This window comes from Onychomys torridus, chromosome 16 (genome assembly GCF_903995425.1).
Source record: "Onychomys torridus chromosome 16, mOncTor1.1, whole genome shotgun sequence".
In the NCBI taxonomy this organism is placed as follows: domain Eukaryota; kingdom Metazoa; phylum Chordata; class Mammalia; order Rodentia; family Cricetidae; genus Onychomys; species Onychomys torridus.
In genome coordinates this window covers 40,841,611-40,864,119 of record NC_050458.1, presented here as the reverse complement: position 1 = coordinate 40,864,119, position 22,509 = coordinate 40,841,611, and the positions used below count along the sequence as shown (strand labels likewise).

Sequence of the window (22,509 nt, the reverse complement as noted above, 5' to 3'; positions counted from 1 at the left end):
TGACTGTCAGCTCCAGCATTCATCACGGTCCACCTGAAATGCTTTCTCAAGTCTGGTCTCATGTGCAAAGCAGGCCTGCTCTTACCTGCTGTGAGAACCTGAGAGCTGTGAAGTCGTGCTCCTAAGCTGGTCTTCAAGAAGACAAGGGTCAAGGGAAGGCAGCTACAGACCTCGAATGCCCAGTGCACTTCCCAGAACCTCTTGGGGTTTGTTGATCATACCTAGCCAACTTTCTGTAGTGTTGGATGTGTCCAGCAGGGGGCCCTCTAGCCCTGCCTCTCCTCTGTTCCTGCCTCTGACCGCTAGATGTCAGTAAGAATCCAGTAAGTTGATGGCTGTAGGCGGGACCAACAGGGCCAGCTTGCTCTTCCCTGCAGGTTTCCGTCTCATTCCCACCTTTCCTGTTAGTTCACCAGCTTCTTGCATGGCTGCATTAGGGGAAATAGGGCTGCCTGCTGCTGGCTGGGGCCCAGCCGGCTGCTGGTTGGGAGGTTTTTGCTGCTTGGTACAGATGTCTTGAGATCTGAGTCGCTGGTCTCTTGGTAGCGAGCCTGGGCAACAGCGATCTTTGCAGAACTAACTTTCAATGTTGCCCAGGGAAGGTTGCTTTGGTAACTGCAACCCTGTCCTTCTGGAAGTGCAAGCCTTTGGTGTTTTACCACTTAGGTAGGGGCCTTTAACCATGTCGGTCTAGTCACGACTTCTCCAGGCTGCCATGGCAGGTAGAGGCGCTAGGAGAGAGGAGTGGCACTTCTTGGTCCAGGCTAGGGCAGCTGTCGCAAAGAGGGAAGGGGCTGGGCGGGACTCCGGGAAGAGTGTGGGCGGGGCCCTGCCTGAAGGGCGTGGCCTCCAGAGAGCCGGCTGAGCCCATGCACGCACGCACGCACACGCATGCTGCTGTTACCGCTCAGGGTCCTGCGCCGGCGTTTCCAGCATGTCTCCTGCCGCGTCCCCTGCCTCCAGGCGTCCCAGGGCGCGAAGGCCAACAGAGCAGGGTAAGGCGAGCGGAACGGAGCTCAGGATAGACTGGGTGCAGCATCTGTTTGTGACTTGCCGAATCCTGCTCCTGTGCCGGGTCACGTTGGGAAATTCGGTCACCCATGTGTTGGGGCTGTGACTCCGAGCTGCCGTGTTTGATTGGAGGAGGTCCTCCAGCCAAATGCGGTGTGGTTCCCTGGTTGGTCTCCGGCCCACTTAGGGATTTCTACCCTCTTTGTCACGTGGCCTTAGCTTTCAGTCCCTAGGCCAGGTCACTGGCTTGTGCTGCTGGACTTCCTGGAGACTGAAGAAGAGGCTCTGTACTTGCGTTCTGGGGTTGGGATGGGTGTCCAGGCTGGGCTCTCTGTGAGGTTCGGGCTTTTTAGCCTTGCTCCTTCTGTACTGAGGTTCCCAGAAGCATCCAGTCAGAGCTCTCTGTTGAGGGATTGTTGCTAACTTAGTGCTTAAGGAAGGGGTGTCCTGGTATGATTGCAGGAGTGTGTGTGTGTGTGTGTGTGTGTGTGTGTGTGTGTGTGTGTGTGTCTGTCTGTCTCGGGGAGGAGGGGGCCGTTGTTCACAGTGAAGACAGCTCTTCCAGGGTCAGCCTGTACAGCAGGCCAGCTGACTTGCCTTTGGTAGCTCAGCCCCTGCTGGGAGCTAAATTCTTGGGCCCCAGGGATTCCAGGGAAAGACAGGATGGGGCAGAATTGCGTCCTTTTGGAGAAGCTGCTAGATTGTAGGGGCACAGCAGGACACCCAGGTAACTTGTTTGGTACTCGGTCTCAGACTGGACAAGGGAATATCACTTATGCCACAATGAGTTTATGAGTTTTCTGTGTCCTTGACTGTGAAATGGAGATGCTGGTAGAATCCACCTAGTGGCTGTGGTGAGGAGCCTGACGCTCAGTGCTGTCCACGTTTTATGACATTGGACAGGGAGAATGCTGGAGGAAGAAGGTCTAGTCTGAGCCCATGTCATGAAACACTTCTGCATCCTGCCGTCTTCAGAGCGGGCTGCCGGCAGACTGGAGCAGGAACTGTCCCCCACCTAGACCCATGAGAGGTGGAATGGGATTTGGCCATCCTTTCTCCCTTCCCCTCCTGCATTGTTCGTGGGACGCCCGCCTCGGACATCCAAATTTGCCAGAGCTCTAGTGCTTATGAAGCCTGGTCTGGCTCCTTATGTTCTCAGGGCATACCTGAAATTGCTTTATGGTTCACAATGTGGTCCCTTGTCCCCTGACCTCCACACCTACACTCACTTTCATTCACTGGGTAGCTCCACTCCACCTGATCCCTTCACTGTGGGGACATCAAGAAAGGCTCTTTCAGAAAGTATCTGTCAGCTGGATGGTGGTGGGTCATGCCTTTAATTCCAGCACTCAGGAAGCAGAGGCAGGAGGATCTCTGTGTAACAGAGAGATTTCTCCGTGTAACAGCCTGGGCTGTCCTGGATCTCACTTTGTAGACCAGGCTGGCCTCAAACTCATAGAGATCCACCTGCCCCCTGTCTCCCAAGTGCTGGGATTAAAGGCGTGCGGCGCTGCCGCCACCGCCGCCGCCACTACCACAACCACCCACCACCACCCACCACCACCCGGCCATATCAGCCACGCTCTTTTAATTGCCAGGTGTGATGGCTATACTGAGGGGTTCTCTGTGAGACCCTGTGAAGAGGTTCCAGAGGGGCCAAGCTGGGGATCCCTTGAGCCTCAGAAAGGGGCATCGCCCCCCTTTCTACTCAGTTAGGCCCCTTGAGTTTGTACCCTGGTGGGTACACACTGGGGTGTGACGGCCTGTTGGTTTGCCCCACCTCCTTAGACGTTGTCGGACACTCTCCTGTCTTTTCAGGTGGGAAGAAAAAAGCAGGAGTAGAGTGAAGTGGAGGCAGCTGGAGCACAAGGGCCCATACTTCACCCCTGCCTATGAGCCCCTTCCCGATGGAGTACGCTTCTTCTATGATGGTGAGGGCCAGGGTGTGCGTGCTCTTGGGTTTGGGCCGACTCTCTCTCTACGTGGTCAGCATGCTGAGAAGACGTGCTGACCTTCCCAGCACCGGGTGCAAAGTCCTCCTCTTCCCTACTTCTCGATGGACTGGCTGAGAGCATAGAGGGCAGAGGCCAACCCTGGAGTCCCCCAGAAACTCTGTGTGTGTGTGTGTGTGTGTGTGTGTGTGTGTGTGTGTGTGTGTGCACTCATAGATGTAGATGGCCACTGGCAGGCTGCTATAAGGAAGGAGAGACACAAGTTTGTGTTTCGGGGACACACGTTGTACCCAGACTTGCCAGAGGTTGGGGTGAGCTGCTTTGGTCCCCCAACCTCTCCTGAGTACACAGTGACAGTGCACGTCTGCATCTAGGCTAGCCGCCTGGTGAGAGGTGGTGGTGGAGATACACAGTGTGTGCTATGTGTGTCCTTGTATGGTGTGGAACACTGAACCTGTTCCTGTCTGTTTGTTTGTTTTTGGTATTTTGAAACGGAGTCTCACTAGCTGGCCTGAAACTCTCTATGCAGAACACGCTGACCTTGAGCTAATAGAGATCCGCCTGTTTCTGCCTCCTGAGTGCTGGGATTAAAGGTGTGGGCTATCCATACCTAGCACTGTTTGTATCTCCTCCTCCTCCTTCTCCTTTTTTAATTAATTAATTAATTAATTAATTAATTATTAATTGAGACAGGATCTCTCTACATAGCCCTGGCTGTATTCAGATCATGTGCCCACACTGTGCACAGATTATGTAGGACCGTAAGGACTAAGCATTTTGCCTGACTGCTGACAGCACGTGCCCAGTCATGTGACTCCAGAAGTGGCTAGGAATAATAACAATGAAGTCCTGGGTTCATCCCCAGAATTGCAATACAATGAAAAAATTTTTTAATGCATTTTTTTTTTTTTTTGGACCATTAAGATGGCTCAGTGAGTAAAGGCGTTTGCCACCTAAGCCTGGTGACTGGAGTTTGATCCTTGGGACCCACATAAAGATGGAAGGAGAGAACCCACTCCACAAAGTTGTCCTCTGACCTCCACAGGCACTCCATGGCATGTGTGGTGGTGTCCCTACCCCCTATGTGAGATATATGTGCACGCACACACAGTAATAATGAAATACATGTGTTGCTCTTTTATATACTACAAACTGTGTAGCAAGAAATAAAGAAATAAATAAAGAAAGGAGTGAGTGGCTGGGGCTGCTGCAAACCCCACAGTGATGTTCCTGGTACCACTCCAGGAGTGTGGCGCCGTTATCTTACTCAAGTGCTGGTCATTTTAACTTAGGGCGTTCTCAGAGTGTCCTGTGTACTAAGGTAGGAAGGAGGTTGTGTCACCCGGATGGGGCCTGTGGCGGTCCCTCAGTCAGCACGTGTGCTATCTGCAGGAAAGCCGGTGAAGTTGAGCTTGGCCGCAGAGGAGGTCGCCACTTTGTATGGGAAAATGCTGCATCTTGAGTGTACAAGCAAGGAAGTCTTCCAGAGGAACTTCTTCAGTGACTGGCGGAAGGTGTGTGTCTCAGCGGCCCCAGCAGCCGCCCTGGACCTGTCTGGTGGGGATACTCTGGGGTGGGTGCCCAGCCAGCTGCCAGCTGTATAGTGCAGCCAGCTTTCAGTGGCCATAGTGTTTGCCCAGCATGTGGCAGGCTGTGGTGACCTTGTCCTGGGGGCTCTGATGACAGCATCCAGCTCTCAGAGAGGGAGCAGTCTAGAATACTCCAGTGGGGGGTGTTTCATGAAAATAAGCACACAGTGTAGAGGTGACAGTATTGTGTGAGGTTTCTCTCTTCCCTTGTTTTTTATTTATTTTATTTTTAAAAAATATTTATTTATTTATTATGTATACGGTATTTTGTCTGCATGTATGCTTACAGGCCAGAAGAGGGCACTGGATCAAGTTATGAATGGTTGTGAGCCACCATGTGGTTGCTGGAAACTGAACTCAGGACCTCTGGAAGAGTAGACAGTGCTCTTAACCGCTGAGCCATCTCTCCAGCCCCCCCCCCCCCCTGTTTTTTTAAAACATGTGTTACATGTAAGCCTGGCCTGATCTTTGCATCTTGTTACCTAGCAATCACAAGCCTGCACCCCCAGCATTTCCCTAGTGACTGACAGCATCGAGCATCTTTTCCTGTACAGTTGGTCATTTGGATATTTTTTTTTTTTCCCCAATGTTTTGAGACAAGGTTTCTCTGTTTAGCCTTGGCTGTCCTGGAACTAACTCTCTCTGTAGACCAGGCTGGCCTCGAACTCACAGAGATCCACCTGCCTCTGCCTCCCAAGTGCTGGGATTAAAGGCGTGTGCCACCACCACCCGGCTTGTTTCTTTCTTTAACGTATATGATTGCATTGATGTCACGTGAGTAGCTTTGACCGAGAGCGAGCCCAAATTTTGAATTCTCCACTTCTCTCCCTGTGTCTTCTTCTGCCTGTCTATGCTTTGTGGTATGTGGTCTGTCTGTTGTGCCTGTGTCTGTCCCTAACAGAGTGCTTTGTTCCAAATTTAATTGAACAGTTACAGAAAACACACACATTATCATAAGTCACGGGAAATGGAAGAGTACATAGTTTAAGATTGCAGCTATATGTTAGTTTGGGTTGTAAAAGCTGACTGCATAGAAAATCCAAGGCATAGTAAGGTTGGTTACAAACAGGCTGAGCACACAGTAGGATGGCAGGTTAAGTACATACTCATTTCTGTTTTGTTTTTTGTGTATGGGTACCTTGCTGGCATGCACAGATATGTGCACCACACAGGTGCTTGGTGCGATGGAGCCCCTGGAACTGGAGTTACAGACAGCTGTGAGCTGCCATGTGGTGCTGGGAATTGAACCTGGGTCCTCTGCAAGAGCAGCCTGTACTCTTAACCGCTGAGCTATCTCTCCAGCCCCAAGTACATGGCCTTAAGTGGTCTTAAGGCATATTATTGACTGAGCAGCATAGTCTGGCAAAAGTTCAAACCTTCAAAGGCAAGAGGGATTTTTAATATTCCATTGAGTGAATTTGCTACAGTTTATCCAGTGCTTAATAGCTTTCTTCTTTAATTGTCCCTAAAGTGCAATTGTCAGCATGCCAACATGGATAATTTGCATATGATAGGGGATCTCCAAAGTAGAGCTTAGTGGGTCAGGGGTTTTACCACTTTCATTACTGAAACGTTAAATTACATTTGGAAATGGGTATCCTTGGCCAGTCCCCACCTGGGTTCGTACAGCAGTAGAGTCCAATCCTGCTGGCTAGAGTCTGGGGGTGGTGCGGTTCTGTCACTGGGAGCCTGGGGTGAGCTGCTCTGTCAGCAGAATCTTTGGCCCCTGATGGTGTGGGGCTTGGGGGGGCCTTGCCCTAGGGAAGGGTGTGGATTTAGGGGCTCACTTGGGGATTTCATTTGGTTGTTTGCTGAAGGATCAAAGGCTCAGGATGTGAGTCAGGGCCACAAGTCTGAAGCTGAGGCTACACACACTGCCCTCTAAGCTGTCCCTGTTCCTCCTGGGTTTACCTCGTCATGCATCTCTGCTTTACCATGTGCCCAGGAGGCAGCTGTTTCCAGCTGAGGTCACGTGACTTATTCACAGGACTCTACCATGCACCTGGATCTCTGGTATAATAGTCGTTGGAGGCTGAGCGTCTAGTGCAGTGGTTCTCAATCTTCCTAATGCTGCAACCCTTTGATACGGTTCTTCATGTTGTGGTGACCCCCACGATACTTGGTTGCGGGCTGGAGAGATGGCTCAGGGGTTAAGAGTGCTGACTCTTCTTCCAGAGGACCCGAGTTCAAGTCCCAGCACCCACATGGCAGCTGACACCTGTCTGAAACTTCAGTTTCAGGGGACCCCGACACCCGTGGCAAAAACACAAATGCACATAAAAATAAAATAAATTTTAAAAAATGATACTTTGTTGCTACTTCATAATTGTAATTTCACTACTGTTATGAACTAACTGTTATGAACTATAATGCAAATATCTGATATATGACCCCTGTTAAAAAGTCATTCAACCCCTCATAGGGGTCAGGACCCACAGGTTGAGAACCACTGCTCTAGTGGCCCGGCCTTAGCACTCTGCCCAGACTCCAGCCCCATGTTTGTGGTTTATCACAGTAATCCTGTGCGGTGGGCCCCAAGTGTGGACTCCCTGCACCATGGGTCAGCGCCTGTATTCGAGTGAGTGCTGAGCACATGTTGCTGGTTTTGGTCCAGGAGATGACAGCTGAGGAGAGAAAGCTTATCACACACCTTGACAAATGCGACTTCATGGAGATCCACAGGTACTTCATGGAAAGAACTGAGGCCCGCAGGACCCTGCCCAGGGAGCAGAAGCAGGTCAGCAGTGGGTTCTGGGAAGCTCGGAGGTAGCTGGTGGGTGCAAGCTGCAGGGAGCCCCCCCCCCCCCCAGCCTTCCTCCCACAAAAGCCTTAGGAGGTGGACCAGGTTCTGGGTGCTGTCACAGCAGGTACTGAGTACCTTCAAGTAATGCCCCTTAAGTATGTCCAGGATATAATTCCATTTTCCTGGGGCACATTTGAAAATACACTACCACTGAGTGGGGGCGGTCCAGACCTTTAATCCCAGAGCTCAGAAAGCAGAGGCAGGTGGATCTCTGTGAGTTCGAGGTCAGCCTGGGCTACAGAGTAAATTCCAGGACAGCCAAGGTTATATATCTGTCTTGAAAAACCAAAGGGATCTGAAACATCACAGGGCCCAAGGGCAGGAATATGGGGTGAGCTGATTCTACTATGCTTCTTTCCACATCTCTCCCTCTATTCATTCATTCGTTTGTTTGTTTGTTTGTTTGTTTGTTTATTTATTTATTTATTTATTTATTTATTTATTTATTTATTGGCAGCGTGTCTCTGTGTAGCCTTGGCTGTTCTGGAACTCCCTCTGTAGCCCAGGCTGGCCTCGAACCCACAGAGATCCGCCTGCCTCTGCTGGGATTGAAGGCGTGCGCCACCACCGCCCGGCTGACACATCTCCCCTCTATTTAACGGAGCCCGTCATGTAGTTATTTCTTGGTTGTTTGCTTCTTGGCCAGCTATTGCAGGGAGTTTGGGGTGATTCCAGAACCTGCCTTATTTCCTCCTGCCTTGAAGGCTACCCTGTTGCTGCTGAGCTGCAGCTGGAGGAGCCTCATGCTGTGTGCTGCCCACACCCGCTGGAGAGCTGGGGCTTTGAGGCCGCCTCCTCCAGCAGCAGGAGGGACCTCGCTCAGCGCAGGCACTGGGTGGGTTTTAGCTTCTTCTCTCCTAACGCCCACATACTGTGTTAACTCAGAAGTTAAAAGAAGAGGCAGAAGAGCTTCAGCAGGAGTTTGGCTACTGTATTCTAGATGGCCGCAGAGAGAAAATTGGCAATTTCAAGATGGAGCCCCCTGGCTTGTTCTGCGGCCGAGGCGACCATCCCAAGATGGGGAAGTTGAAGAGGAGAGTCATGCCGGAGGGTGTGGTCATCAACTGCAGCAGGTGAGTGGGACTCAGCCAGCCAGGCTCTCATGGGTGAGCACTGGGCCCTGGCTGGGCCTAGCCCAGGCTGCCTGGTGAGGTGGCTTTTGTCCTTAGCTCCTTGGGGTAGGACCCCTCACTGGATGTGGGACAGAAGACACCAGGCACTGTCGCCATGTGTCCTGGGGCTTGGCAGGGCTCTGGGTCAGCAGGTGCATCTGTGGACAGCATCTCTCTGCACCAGCAGACTCTCTTGTCTTGCTCAGCGGGACTGAGGTTCTCTTACTGGGAAGTGTGCTGTGCATTTTCAGCGCTTGGCTTACTTACCAAATAGCTAAAAGCATGTTGGGCGTGGGGCTTGCTGCACTCTGCTGGTGCTGTGCTGCTATTACCTACTGTTAGTCCTGTGTAACCTCTCAAAGTCCTGGAACCCCAGGTGACAGCTGGTGTATGGCATCCACCTAGGATGAGTTGGGGCTTCAGGGTTCTCTGCATAGAGCTTTCTGTTCTGGTATGATCTTGGGGGTGTGTGCGTGTGCGTGTGCGTGTGCGTGTGCGTGTGCGTGTGTGTGTGTGTGTGTGTGTGTGTAAGTTGGCGGCTGTTTTGGTTTGGGGAGCTTGGAGCCAGCTCTGAAGCCATGCCTGCATAGGGGCGTGGCCGCAGGACACAGATAGGGACATTAGGGACCTTGAGTTGCTTGTACTTGAAGACCAAGGGCTTGAGACTGTGACTCCCCATTTTTTACTGCAGGGATTCCAAGATCCCCGAGCCCCCGGCCGGTCACCAGTGGAAAGAGGTGCGCTCAGATAACACAGTCACGTGGCTGGCCGCGTGGACAGAGAACGTCCAGAACTCCTTCAAGTACATCATACTGAACCCCAGCTCCAAGCTGAAGGTGAGAGCGTGACCTTCCAGGGGAGCCCTGGGCCCCAGAGCACGTGTGTCAGGCCTTCCCCTCTGTGCTATTCCAGGGTGGCAGGTGCAGGAGACTCTTCAGCCCTTTAGTTCAGCAATCAGAGATCACCCAGGATCAGGCAGCCAGTGTGGAGAGCATCTGGGCCCAGTGGCCACAGTCAAACGGGTGTCTGTGTGGGGCTCATAGTTTTCTGAGGCCGGGCTCTGCTGCCCCATCCCTCACCCAATCAAACCTGCCTGAGGGGGGGGGAAGGAGTCCAGTCACCCGCTCCACCACTCCCACAGGATCATGGAGTGACATTTGTTGTCTTCACTTAGGGGGAGATGGATTGGCAGAAGTATGAGGTGGCGCGGCGCCTGAAGGGGGTTGTCGATAAGATCCGTGCTCAGTACCAGGCTGACTGGAAGTCCCCAGAAAGGAAGAAAAGACAGCTGGCTGTGGCCCTTTATTTTATCGATAAGGTATAGCATGGCGTGGGGACCTTGAGAGCTGGGCAGCAAGGACAGTGGTGGCTTCTCCCCGAAGCTGGAGCCTCCATCATAGGTGTGTGTGCGCATGTGTGAGTGTGTGTGTGTGTGTCTGTGTGTGTGTGAGAGAGAGAGAGAAAGTACACTTCATGCCTGTGTATGCATGAGTGCTGTGATTGTGCTCCTTTACCCCAGACCTCAGCCTTGACCAGTGTCTACCCTGATCTAGCTGGCACTGCGGACAGGAAATGAGAAGGAAGAGGGGGAGGCGGCCAACACCGTGGGCTGCTGCTCGCTCCGTGTGGAGCATGTCCGGCTGCATGAAAAGGCAGACGGCCAAGAGCATGTTGTGGAGCTGGACTTCTTGGGGAAGGATTCCATCCGCTATATCAACCGTGTGTCGGTGGAGAAGCTGGTGAGTGCCTTCATTGACCCTGCTCACGATGGGCTCTCCGGCAGAGCCTGGCAGAGCCACGGGGGATGTTCAGTGGCCTGCAGCACCTCCCCCGTGTCTCCTGTGGCTGTGTGATGAGGCATCACAGCCAGGGCTTGCACACACGCACACGCGCGCACACCTATTACAAGTGTTTTGGTCTAGGAGGCCTGCTGTCCAGGGTTTAGTTCTGGTTCATTAGGAGCATGGGGGGGAACCTTTTTCTTGCCTCTCCCTGCTACCATTGGTGCCATGAATGCCTTGGCTTTGCCCCACCCTGTGGGACCTCTTTCCTGCTCTCCTGGCTTCTGCCCCATGAGACCGGATGCAGCTGCTGGTTATGCTCAGCCTCTGTTGAACACAGCTGCTTTCTCCCATTGTCTTCTCCCGCACAATGCTATCCTGTCGGGGTCGGGGCCACTGTGCTCTATGTAACCCCATCCTGACAGCCATATCTGTGGCCGCTCTGTTTCTACAGAAGGCCACATTATAAGGTTCCAAGGATGATTTGGTGCCACCTTGGCACCCCTGGCAGGATGGGCAAGCTAAAACTAAGGAGAGGCCAGCGCAGCCTGGGCACTCTCCTCTGGAAGTTGGCCTGGCCGGGAGGATCATCATGCCATCTCCTGCAAGTGAGCAGAGGAGGGAGACGGTTCTCCCGCGGCTCTGTGATGCTAGCTGTGTCGGATTTGGCCACCAGTACAGGGCCCTGGGGCTCCTGGGTGGAAGTCAGTGTTGCTGGCGGAAGAGGGGGCTGGGAGTGAGCTGTCTGCTGAGGTCACTGAGTGGGTCTGTGGAGGCACAAAAGACCCGCTCCAGCTTTAACCACATGGCTGTGGGTGAGTTAGCAGTGAGTGACCACGGGCGGGCTTGGGTTGGGAGGTGCAGACACAGGTTCCAGTGGGTAGGCCAGGACTCGGTGCATGCACTCCTCTGTACTCTGCGGGTGTGCATGGTGTGATCTTTCCTGTCCTCGTGAGACCTCTTTCCTGCTCAGCTGGCTTCTGCTCCAGGAGTCTCAGTGTGCCTATAAGTTAAGCTCTCCTCTGTTTCAGGTGTTCCAGAACCTTCAGCACTTCATGGAGGACAAAGACCCTAAGGACGACCTCTTTGATGCACTGACTGTAAGCCTGCATGATGGGCACCAGGGGTCCAGGAAAGGGGTGGGGATTCAGGCTGGGTGGTGGGGGTGCATGCCTTTAATCCCAGCACTTGGGAGGCAGGTGGATCTCTGTGAGTTCGAGGCCAACCTGGTCTACAGAATGAGATCCAGGACAGGCACCAAAACTACACAGAGAAACCCTGTCTCAAAACCAAAAAACCAAAACAAAACAAAACAAAAAGAGTGGGGGTTCACATCTAGCTTGTCTTTACCCCCAGTGTGTTCTCTGCTCTGACCCAGCAGCTGACACCCCCTTCCCTGCCCTCTCCCAGTGCCTGAGCATAGCCCACGCCACTCATGTCTCCATGGAAACCACCTGTGACTCCTTTCTTCTCTCTGTCCCCAGACTGCCAGCCTGAACAAGCACTTGCAGGACTTGATGGAGGGGCTGACCGCCAAGGTGTTCCGCACCTACAACGCCTCCACCACTCTGCAGGAGCAGCTGCGGGTGCTGACCAGGGGTGAGTAGGTTCGTACACCTGACCCTGAGGGCTACCTAGACTGTCCCCCGTGGGAGCTGCCTAAGGGCTGCTCCTTGGCCTGCCCTAGGCGTGAGCTGATGTAGGGCTGGCCACAGCTGTCAGTTGGTGGGAGAATGCTCCAGGTCAGTCCCAGAGCAGGGATGGCCTCGCTGGCCCTCAGCAAGGAGGTGTCACGCTTCCTGCTCCATCGCTTCTAGCTGCTACCCTGGTCTGCTGTCTGTCCTAACCCTCCTCCTCTAGGTAGAGGCCTTGCGTCCTTCCTTAGACAGATCTTAGAGGTTCCTAAAGGCTTGTGTACCCCACACTCCTGCTCTCTTTTGTACCCCCAGACCTTTCCAGCTTTTTGTCTCATCCCTCTGCTGTCAACCTGGGGTCTCTGTCTCCCTCTCCTGTTTTCAGATGCTCAGTGGAGACAAAGCCTGCCCAATATTTGCTTCTTCTGCTCCTCCCAGCACAGAAGGGCATGAAGGTCAAGGCCTACCACCCAGGCCCATTCCACTCCCTAGGCAGCGTTTCCTCAAGGAGACAACAGACCCATGGGACTGGGAACTCTCTGGTCAGGGCAAGGTGAAGGAAGACTCAAGTCTCATTAAATGTTGAATCCAGGCGATTTCCTCTTTCCTCACTACACCCCAGGCAGCCATATGACTAACCTGGAGCCAGTGAGCTATGTGGCCCTGAAGACATCTCTCGTGCATTAGGGCAGGCATGTAGTTAGGAAGCCAGAAACCAGAAGAACATCCTCCCAGGCCCAGTCTTGAAGAAAAAAACCTCAGGGTCCTGTTTCCTAGTATGGTTTTGTAAGTCTTGTAAGAATAGCCACCTGCTCTGGGGATACCTGGCCTTAGAATTCTTGAGGGTATAAGAGCAAGTGGCCATGCAGATGGGTGACTCCAGGGTGACTTAGCATCCTGAGCCTCAGTTTCTCAATGACGTAGCTGGTGAGAATATTGCTCAGCAAAGCTGGGGTATACCGTGTGTGCATAGAGCCTCAGTGTTGTGGGTTCCTGTGGTGAGGATCCCGGACCACACACACTCAGATAGTACTGCCTCACCTTTCCTTGGGCCTCAGGGCTTCCAGGTCACCCTGTTCCAGAAGGAAATGGCGGAACCTGGGATGGCTTTGGGCTCCTGCCTCTGCCCCAGTAGAACATAGTCCGAAGGACTCTTGGCGCCTCCATTGCTATGGCTAAACCTACTAGGCTCTGGCTTGTGGGGACACCTTAGGTCATTTCCTCCTTGGGACTTTGTGTCATCGAAGGGACCCACATTTACAACATATCCAGAAAGAGCCCTTTGAGAGCCAAGGATGTAGCTTAGTGTAGAACACTTGCCTGGCGTGCCAAGGCCCTGGCCTCCAACGCCAGCACCACCAAAGAATAGGAGAGAGGAAGGGAGGTTCAGAGCAGGCCGCAGCAGAGTGAGAGTTCTCATTGTCTTTGCTCAGCTGAAGACAGCGTAACCTCCAAAGTCTTAGCTTACAAACGGGCGAACCGGGCCGTGGCTGTCCTCTGTAACCATCAGAGAGCAATCCCTAAGACCTTCGAGAAGTCGATGCGGACGCTCCAGCAAAAGGTGGGAAGGGGCACCAACTGCTTCACTTTGCTCTCTTTCGTGGGGCCAGGCAACCATGAAGGGCAGGAATGTGTAGTGGGTACAGCTGCTCCGGGAGGCTGGGACCAGGGGCGCGGGGGCCATGACCTGATCAGCCGTGGGAGGAACCAACATCTGGGTTCAGAGCTGGCTAGGCTGCCTCTCATCTGCCTGCTAGGACACAGCCTGTGTTGTAGTTTAGGAAAGAGGTCAGGGCGGTGGGCATGTTGGATCAATTTGTGGCTGGTGCAGGTGGCACTATTGGGCCCTAGAGGCCTCTTGACCTCACTCTCGGCCACAGAACAGGATAGGGTCAGCCCCAGGTGGCTTCATGGAGCTTTCTCCCAGGCTCTTCTGTCATCTGAGTTGTTTCAGAATGTAAAGCCAGGACAGAGGTGGTATCTGGAGTAGTTCACCCAGCAGGTGTGAGGCTCTGGGTTCTATGTGCTGTAACTCCCAAAAGAATGTAGGGCCAACAGCTGTGGACAGAATCTTGAGGACAAGTCTGGGTGGGAACAGAAGCAGCCATGTCCGGGTTGATTTCTTCACAGATTGAGACAAAGAAGGCCCAGGTGGCTGAGGCCCAGGTGGAGCTGGAGAAGGTGAAGGCTGACCTGAGAATTCGAGGGGAAAGCAAGTCCAAAAGGTATGTGTGGGGCTGATGCTTTGAGAGCCGGGACCCCGGGGCCCACCCCCCGAGCAGTCTGGGTGGAATCAGCCTTGGATTTAAGATTTTCTGTAGCTAATTTGTGATATTTGAAGGCTTTATTACTCACAGACAGAAGTAATATAATTACAGAGCTGTATAAGGAACAGCCCTGGCCTTTGATGTGGGCTGCAGGCCTGCCATGGTTTTTATTTTTGAGCAGTTAGTGGAGCTAATTTTCTTTTTTGCTTTTTTTGAGACTTTCTCTGTGTAGATTTGGAGCCTGTCCTGGAATTCACTCTGTAGCCCAGGCTGGCCTCAAACTCACAGAGATCCACCTGCCTCTGACTCCTAAGTGCTGGGATTAAAGGCGTGCACCACCACTGCCCGGCTTGGTTGAGCTAATTTTCATGGCACATATTTCACCCTTTCAAAGCGCACAGTTCCGCTGGGCACGGTAGCACCCTTTAAGCATTGGCGGAGGCAGAGACAGGCAGATCTCTATGAGTTCAAGTCCAGTCTGGTCTACATAGTAGGTTCCAGACCAGCCAAGGCTACATAGAAAGACCCTGTCTTAAAAAAGGACCTAAACAAACCAAAAGCAAAACAAAGCACACAGTTTTGAGAGGTGTGTGGCCAGTTTCAGAAGGAGAACCTGTGTCCATCAGCAGCCTCTCCCTGCCCCAACAGGCTTCTTTGGAGTGTGGTACATGTGGCTGCCCCACTTGGTAGGAGTCCTGGGGTGGCTGCCTCGCTTGATAGGAGTCCTGGGGTGGCTGCCTCGCTTGGTAGGAGTCCTGGGGTGGCTGCCTCGCTTGGTAGGAGTCCTGGGGTGGCTGCCTCACTTGGTGAGCCCGCTGGGTCTTGTTTCTCTGACATCATTTCTGTCAGTGTTGTGCCTGAGGCTTTGTCTGGCTCCATAGTGCAGCTGGATTCCCAAGTTTTCTCCTGAGAGGTTTGTTGCCCTCGCTATCACAGGCCTTGGTTCATCCTGAATTCGCTTTTGTCTGGGGTCTGAGGGTCCAGCCTCACTCCTGTGAACACCAGACTCTGCCCTTTACCACCTGTGTTGGATGCTGGTTGATTGCAGATGTGGGGTTCGTTTCTGGACTTTGGTTTTGTTCTGTTCATCTGTGTCCTGTGTCAGCCCAGTCTGGCTGAGTGGGGATCAGGAAGAATGAGACCTCCAACTGGTTGGTTGGTTGGTTGGTTGGTTGGTTGGTTGGTTGGTTGGTTGGTTTGAGACACAGTCTCATGTGCACCCCAGGCTGGTCTCAGATTCATAGTCCTGCCTTAGCCTCCCGAGGGCTGGGATCGTCAGCATGCACCACTGCCCAACTCCTAACTTCGTTTTTCTCTCTAAAGATTGTTTTGGCTACATGGGGACACTTGAAATTTCTCCCCATGAATGTAGGGGTGGTGTTGGGTTTGCCGATTGATTTGGGAGTACCACACCTTGCAGTACCCAGTCTGAACACAATCTGTAAACACCTGTAATCCCAGCACTTGCGGGGTAGAGGATCAGGAATGTCAGCTACATAACAAGTTCAAGGCCAGCCTGGATTACATGGGAGTCCGTGTGTGCGCGTGTGCGAGTGTGCGTGCGTGCGTGCGTGCGTGCGTGTGTGTGTGTGTGTGTGTGTGTGAATACGTGTGCCCTGTTCTCAGTACTGCCCTTCCCACACCTGCATTTCACAGCTGTTCTCAGTATTGCCCCCTCCACACCTTGATACACGGTCCACATTCACATTCAGTAAGTGTGGCCCTGCAAACACTTTCCCATCCAGAGGCCACATCTGGACAAGAGCGTTTCACAAGGCAGGATGTGTCTTGAGTGAAGCCAAGTGTACTCTCAAATCTCCCAGGTGTAAGGGGGCTCATGTGCCCTGTCCAGGCCTTGCTCCAGATCACTTCTACAGTGACCAGTCCCATTGGGAGCAAACTGTGTTTGGCAGCCACACTGCTTCCCCAGGGGAAGGCAGGATGTAATCAGGCCCTTTGTGAAAGGCTGCAAACTGCTCATGCAGCGGGCTGACGTCAGCATAGAGTCCTCGAGGGCCGAGTCCCATCTGGTGTGCCTTGTGCTGTAGTAGCAGTTATAAGAGCCACGTGCCACCAATGATCACAGGCTGCCACTCCTGATTTCTCAAGATGGCCAGTGCTAGGCTCCCAGCCAGCAGGCAGCATAAGTTCTCAGCTTAGGAGCCCAGAGGAGTGGCCAAATTGGTAGGGCTGCCAGGTTTAGGTTAGGACCAGGACCAACAGGAAGACCTGTGAATTCGTGACTCCAGACAGGTGGCCTGAGCTGAGTCCAGTCCTGAGCCTTTGCACCTCAACATGGAGAGTCAGAATGGACCTGCTCAAAAAAGGCATAGCAGCCCAGAATCCCCAGCCTTTGGGGGCCAGGGAGCACCAGCCCCAGAGCTCACTAGTAACCCAACTCTACTACTTCAGAACTCAGGGTTCTACCCCCGCCCCTGTCTCCTCCCAAAGCTTTTATGGTGGCCGAGCCCTCTGTATTCATGAGATTGTGAAGATTAGGAGTGTTAAGTAGTGTAAAAGTCTCCGTGCACCTGGATGCAGAAGCCATTTACTCCTTGTATTTGTTTTGTTTTTTTGCGGGGGGAGGTTGAGACAAGGTCTCATACATAGCTCTGGCTGGCCTAGAACCCGCTCTGTAGCCCAGGCCAGCCCTGAACTCACAGAGATCCGTCTGCCTCTGCCTCCTGAGTGCCGGGATTAAAGATGTGCGCCACTACACCCAGTCCTTCACAGGCAATCTTGACATCTTACCCTACCGTGTCTCTTAAAACGAATTATGTATTTATTTTTATGTGTATGGATGGTTTTTGCCTTCATGTGTGTATATGCATGGAATGCCCAAGGGGACCAGAAGCGGGGTGTCAAATCCCCTGGGACTGGAGTTCCAGATGGGTGAGAGCTAGCTGCCTTGTGAGTTCTGGGAATCAAATCTGAGTCTCTGGAAGAGCACCCATTGCTCTTAATCTCTGCAGTCCCTCACTGTGGTTTTAATGGGGTCCAGGCTCTGGGTGCACCGGAGCGCTGTCCACTGTACTGTCTTTTCTCTTGCTATACCCCTTCACCCTGTTTTCGGAGGATCTAGGGTCTAGTGCACGCCACCTTTGACGCCCACTGTTGTCGTGTGCTCAGGCCCAAGGGTTGATGAGTTGATGCCCAAGGGTGCCGCGTATGCTGGGAGCCGAGCATGCAGCAAAGGAGACAGGATCAGCAAGGGGAATTTTTTTTTTTTCAAGGGAAGAAAATGTCAGAGGCCCCAGGCTCCTCGATTATTTGTTCCTTTTGTTACTGGCACCACAAATGGGGGCTGTATATGTGAGACTCCGTCCATCGGGAAAGCTGCTGAGACTTGCCCCAGCCCTCCGCCACAAGCAAAGACCCAGACGTTAAGAAGGAAAGCCAGGCCCAGCATGAACCACGTTATCTGTCTGTGAAATGTGTTGAGCCTAGTGAGCCTAGTAACTAGAGGGAACAGCAGGAATTCTCCTGAGATACTAATTCTGGGCACCACCCCGAGCCTAGCTTTGCAGTGGGCTGTCCTGTGGGCGGCTAGCCAAGCCCAGTTGTGGTGACTTTCGTCTCATCCTAACATAAAAATGCAGCTGCTGGTGGTCTGTTTGCTCCATTCCCTGCCCTTATAAACGGTTGCTTACGATTGAGTGTGTACAGGTGGATAGCCACCATCCATGACATTGAGTCCTTATGTTTCCTTTGTTTGACTTGGCTAGACCCTCCAGAACCCGGTTAACAGTCAGTGGGGGTCCCCTTGTCTTGTGTCTGGCTTGAGAGGCAAAGCTTTCACTAACCAGCACCATAGAGTCTGATGTTCACTGTGGGTTTTCATAGAGGCTTCTCTTGGAATTTGCAGGGTTGTGTGCACACCTGTGTGATCGTGACGGGCGCTGGGGTTTGTCAGATGGTCGTCTGCCGAGATGATTGTGGGCTTTGTCCTTTCAGACTCATGTGGTGTACAACACTGATTCATCTTCAGATGTAAAGCCCTCCCTGAGTTCCCATGGCTGGGCGCTATGTCCTTTCTGTCCTCAGGGATCTGCCGTCTGTTTTCATTGGAGCTTTTGTTCTGTATCCAGAGGGATGCCTTTGTCTGGTTTGATCAGAGTAATTCTGGTTTGAGAACATGGGCTCGCTCTTCTATTTGAGACCTGGTGGTGGTTTGGTGGAATGCTCTGGCTATGCCCTTAAGGGGGCTTTGCTTTGGGAGACACTTTTAGTGGCTGCTCTGACCTCTGCTTGAGACATATCTGTCCAGGTTTCTTATTTCTTCTTGCGTCAGTGGGTTCTGTTGTTCCGGGGTTATAGTCAGCGATCAGACTTTGTGTCCAGCTGTCCATGGCATCCCTACTGTCCTTTTTGCTTCTGTAATGTCCTTTGGCATTCCTGATCACAGGACTGTGGTTCTTAAGGGCTGAAGCTTTTTTCTTTCTTGCCACAAGCTTCCCGAGGTGCAGAGCTGTGTCTTTTTACAGTGGTGTGCTGCAGATGTCACTTAGACTAGAGGGCGTCCAGTGAGGCGTGCAGCTGTCACAGAACAGCTGCTGTGAAATGTCCCATGTATCACCAGAAGTGCTCTGCAGGGCGTAAGGCTTCTTGCCTCCTTTCCTGCGCACAGTGGCCCACAGGACACACTTGGCCTCCTGGCCTTTCTGCTTGTGCACTTGACAGTGACTGTCGCTGCTGGAGCGTGCCCGTCTCTGAGCAGGCTGCTATGGCAAGGCCCCTGCTCTAAGTGCAGCGTGTTGTAAGTGCCTTTCGTAGTGCCTTTCCACGTGTGTCCATTCTCCCGCATTTGTATTTGGAGCACTGAGGCCTAGGGTTGGGATCAGAGTATCACAGTGTCATGATTGTTAGCAGGTTGCCATGGGCAGGTAAGGAGGAGGGTAAAGGGAACACCTCTTTTTAAATTTTATTTTATTTATTTAGTTCTTTTTTTTTTTTTTCCTTCGAGACAGGGTCCCTCTGTGTAGCCTTGGCTGTAATAAATAAATAAATAAATAAATATACCATTTGTTGTAAGGAATTTTTCCTAAGGGGGTGTCAGACAATATCTGCAGCCTTTACCCAGTATATTTAACAGCCTTCCCATTGCTGCAGAGGTGACCCCATCCTTGTTAGCTTTCCCAGAAAACCTTGAGACTTCATGCAGTTTGAGCCTAAGTGCATACATTAGGAGGGAGCAGTGTCTGGATGCTCAGGTGAAGGCCCAATGACCTGGTCTATCTCGTCCTTTTTGAAGGAATATTAACTTTTTTTCATTTGAGACAGGGTTTCTCTGAGTAGCCCCTGGCTGTTCTGGAGCTTGCTCTGTAGACCAGGTTAGCCTTGAACTCAAAGAGAATCACCTGCCTCTGTCTCCTGAGTACTGGAATTAAAGGCATGCACCACCACCGCTTAGCTAAAATTTATTTTCTTTAATAAATATCTTTGTTTTTTTAAGATTTATTTATTATTTTATGTCTGAGTGTTTTACCTGCTTGTATGTCTGTGCACCATGTATGTGCCTGGTGCCCATGGAGGTCAAAGAGGGCATGGGATCTCCCCTGGGACTGGAGTTACAGATAGTTTTGAATCACCGTGTGAGTGCTGGGAATTGAACCCAGGTCCTCTGGCAGAGCAGCCAGTGCTCTTAACCGCTGAGCCAGCTCTCCAGCCCCATATATTTTCTTCAGAAGGCAGGAATAAGGGCTGAATACCTCTAGTCACAAAGATGTTTGTTCATGTTGCCTGTCTGCGCCTGCCTGCTTGTTGACATCCCACGGCTCCCTCCATCAGTGGAGCCAGCAGCGAGGGCTTGCCTTGGCCTTTGACCCCCTCTGGACTTCTCACTTTGTGCCTGGAGAAGGCTAACAAGGCCATTTGCAGGAGGGACGTCAGGGCGGGGGCAGAGGAGGCCGTGACATGGGGGTCTGCTCTCAGCAGCAGGCATAGACACCTCCTTTTCCAACAGTTTGCTGCAGAAACAGCGGCGGTTGCTGAGGCTGGAGGAGCAGCTGGTACGATTGCACACACAGGCCACAGACAAGGAGGAGAACAAGCAGGTGGCCCTGGGCACTTCTAAGCTCAACTATCTGGACCCCAGGATCAGCATTGCCTGGTGGGTAGGCCTGAGGCCACTGTGCTTATGTGTGACCTGGGGGTTCTGGGAGGCCTCAGTACAGTCACATAGGTGCCCCATCTTGTATCTAGAGGCACAACTTCCTGTGACAGGGACCACCTGACTGGATGTCCCTGATACCAAGTCCTCTTGTCTTTAGGCCTCTTCCTTCTGAGCTTTGGAGTGGCTGGAGCTAGCAGTGCCCTGGGGACATTAAATCATGTGGGTGCTTGTCCTTTCCACTGGGAATGGGAGGCGGGGAGGGGTGGGCCTTGGCCAGTGGCTACCTGGGCCATACCAGGTATGTCTTGATACCTAGGGAGCAGATGTAATTTTGGTTGTAGTGCCCAGGATAGCAGATCTGGGTGGCACAAGGTGTCTTGGTCACCCTGATGTACTGAGGCCACGGCCCTCTTTCCACACCTTGGCCTCCAGGGCAGGACTTAACTGATGATGTTGCCTCCAGGTGCAAGAGGTCTGGCGTACCCATAGAGAAGATTTACAGCAAGACCCAGAGAGAGAGATTCGCCTGGGCCTTCAACCAGGCAGGCGAAGACTTTGAATTCTGAGCAGCCCCATTGCCATTGAACTTTCTTTCTCACCTTGAAGCAATACTGTAGTTTTCTATAATAAATGTTTGGGGGACGGAGTCTGTTGTTGTGACCTAGAACAAGGCCCCAACAACACCGTCCTCGGAAGCACCCTCAGCATGTCCCGACTCCCCCACCAGCGGCTTGCAGCCCCCCAGGCTGAAGCTTCTGCTTGAGGAGGGCGCAGAAGAGAGAGAGGGGGTGCCTGGGGGCTGGGGCCCTGGGACCGCTGGTTACCACACACCTTAGCGCTCCACAAGGTTACCGTTGTACCTTTAAAACAGTTCCTACCTCAGCCGGGCTCGAGATGGAATCCAGGACTCAAACATGGCCAAGCACACACTTTACCACTGAGCGGTACCCCTCCCCATCTATAGCTCTCAGTTCATGTCTTTCTGCCTCAGTTTCCCAACCTTGTTCTCTTACATTCTTGTCCTGCTCCTTGGGTCTGGGCCACTGTCTTTGTAGCACTTATTGCCTGGGTGTCCCAGCAGCTGTGTGCCCCTTTGCTCCAGTGTCCTCCCTGGAGTTCTGTCCCCTACTCCGTGAATTAAAGTGAAGACCCAGCTTCCTATGCAAATCCCTGGCAAACTCAGGGGACTCTGAATAGTGTGGTAGTTGTTGGTGACCCTCCAGGCCTAGGATGCTCTCACAATGGCTGGTATGTACCAGTAGCAGCCACAATCACAGGACTCAGCGAGCAGGGTCCAGCTCTTCAGCAGCTGCTCTGTGCCCTGCGCCCACCCCTCCCCCCCCCCAAATCCAGGGCTACCCATTGCTTGCCAGAAGCGCTGCAGCCCTGCCCAGCACCCCCTTGCTCTGTCCCTCAGTGGCTGCAGTCTTCCCCGCGGTCCGTAGCCTGCTATCAAGGAGTGACTATGCCGGTGAGCCCACCACGGCATGTGGGCGCTGCCCAGGGCCCCTCTGCTTAGCCAGAAGGCTTCATCGCTGGGCAGCGGTAGCCAGGGCCGGTCTAGTCAACTAGATGAAGGAAAAAGACACACCTATGTGGAAATTATGCACAGCTGCTTGATGGTTAGAACTCTGAAGTTTGGTTGGCGTGTTGTAAATAGAACCAGATTATATGCAGCCTCTTCATTGGGGGTGCAAGGGGATGGAAAGGCAAACACATAAGGCCTGAGCAGGGGCAACATGCTATGTTTAGAAAGCACCAGAACCAGTTTTGTGAGGGAACACAATGGCAGTCTCCTACACCAAGATGGAGGACCGTCTACCTGGCCTTCAAGCATAGCTTGGAGAATGGGTCCCTCTGGGCAAGCTGACCTTCATCTGCTCCAGGCACTCACCCACTCCCTAGGTCTCCATTCCATAGTATTCTGGCTGTGGGCAGACCTGGCCACTCCTTAGTTTCAGGGTCCAGCCCCAAGGGCTCTCAGGCCAGGACCTCCAGGAGAAGACCACAGACTCAATCTGGACTACAATTAGTTAAATTTACTGAAACTGCAGGACAACGATCTCTGAGCCAAGCTAGAGACTGTCGTTTGAAGCGGGTCAGGGAAGTATTTTGTCGTTGTTCATTTTGGTGTTTCGAGACAGGGTTCCTCTGTGTAGTTTTGGTGCCTGTCCTAGAGCTTGCTCTGTAGACCAGGCTGGCCTCGAACTCACAGAGATCCACCTGTCTCTTCCTCCTGAGTGCTGGG

The 22,509-nt window shown here is 52.7% G+C and overlaps 1 protein-coding gene across 2 annotated transcripts; it reads left to right on the top strand.

Moving 5' to 3' along the window:
• The first annotated feature begins 842 nt into the window (after nucleotides 1-842).
• Top1mt (DNA topoisomerase I mitochondrial) lies at nucleotides 843-20,907 on the top strand. Of its 2 annotated transcripts, XM_036208943.1 has the most exons (14): nucleotides 843-995; nucleotides 2,830-2,942; nucleotides 4,356-4,477; nucleotides 7,167-7,289; nucleotides 8,241-8,428; nucleotides 9,159-9,303; nucleotides 9,642-9,785; nucleotides 10,021-10,206; nucleotides 11,280-11,348; nucleotides 11,733-11,847; nucleotides 13,316-13,443; nucleotides 14,013-14,107; nucleotides 20,112-20,258; nucleotides 20,725-20,907. In XM_036208943.1, exons 1-14 carry the CDS (start codon nucleotides 892-894, stop codon nucleotides 20,825-20,827), a joined length of 1,782 nt encoding a protein of 593 aa, XP_036064836.1. In that variant the 5' UTR covers nucleotides 843-891; the 3' UTR covers nucleotides 20,828-20,907. The 2 variants fall into 2 exon arrangements, with proteins under 2 accessions (XP_036064836.1, XP_036064837.1); XM_036208944.1 differs by lacking the exons at nucleotides 4,356-4,477; nucleotides 7,167-7,289 and having other exon boundaries at nucleotides 860-995; nucleotides 8,296-8,428.
• The last annotated feature ends 1,602 nt before the right edge of the window (nucleotides 20,908-22,509 follow it).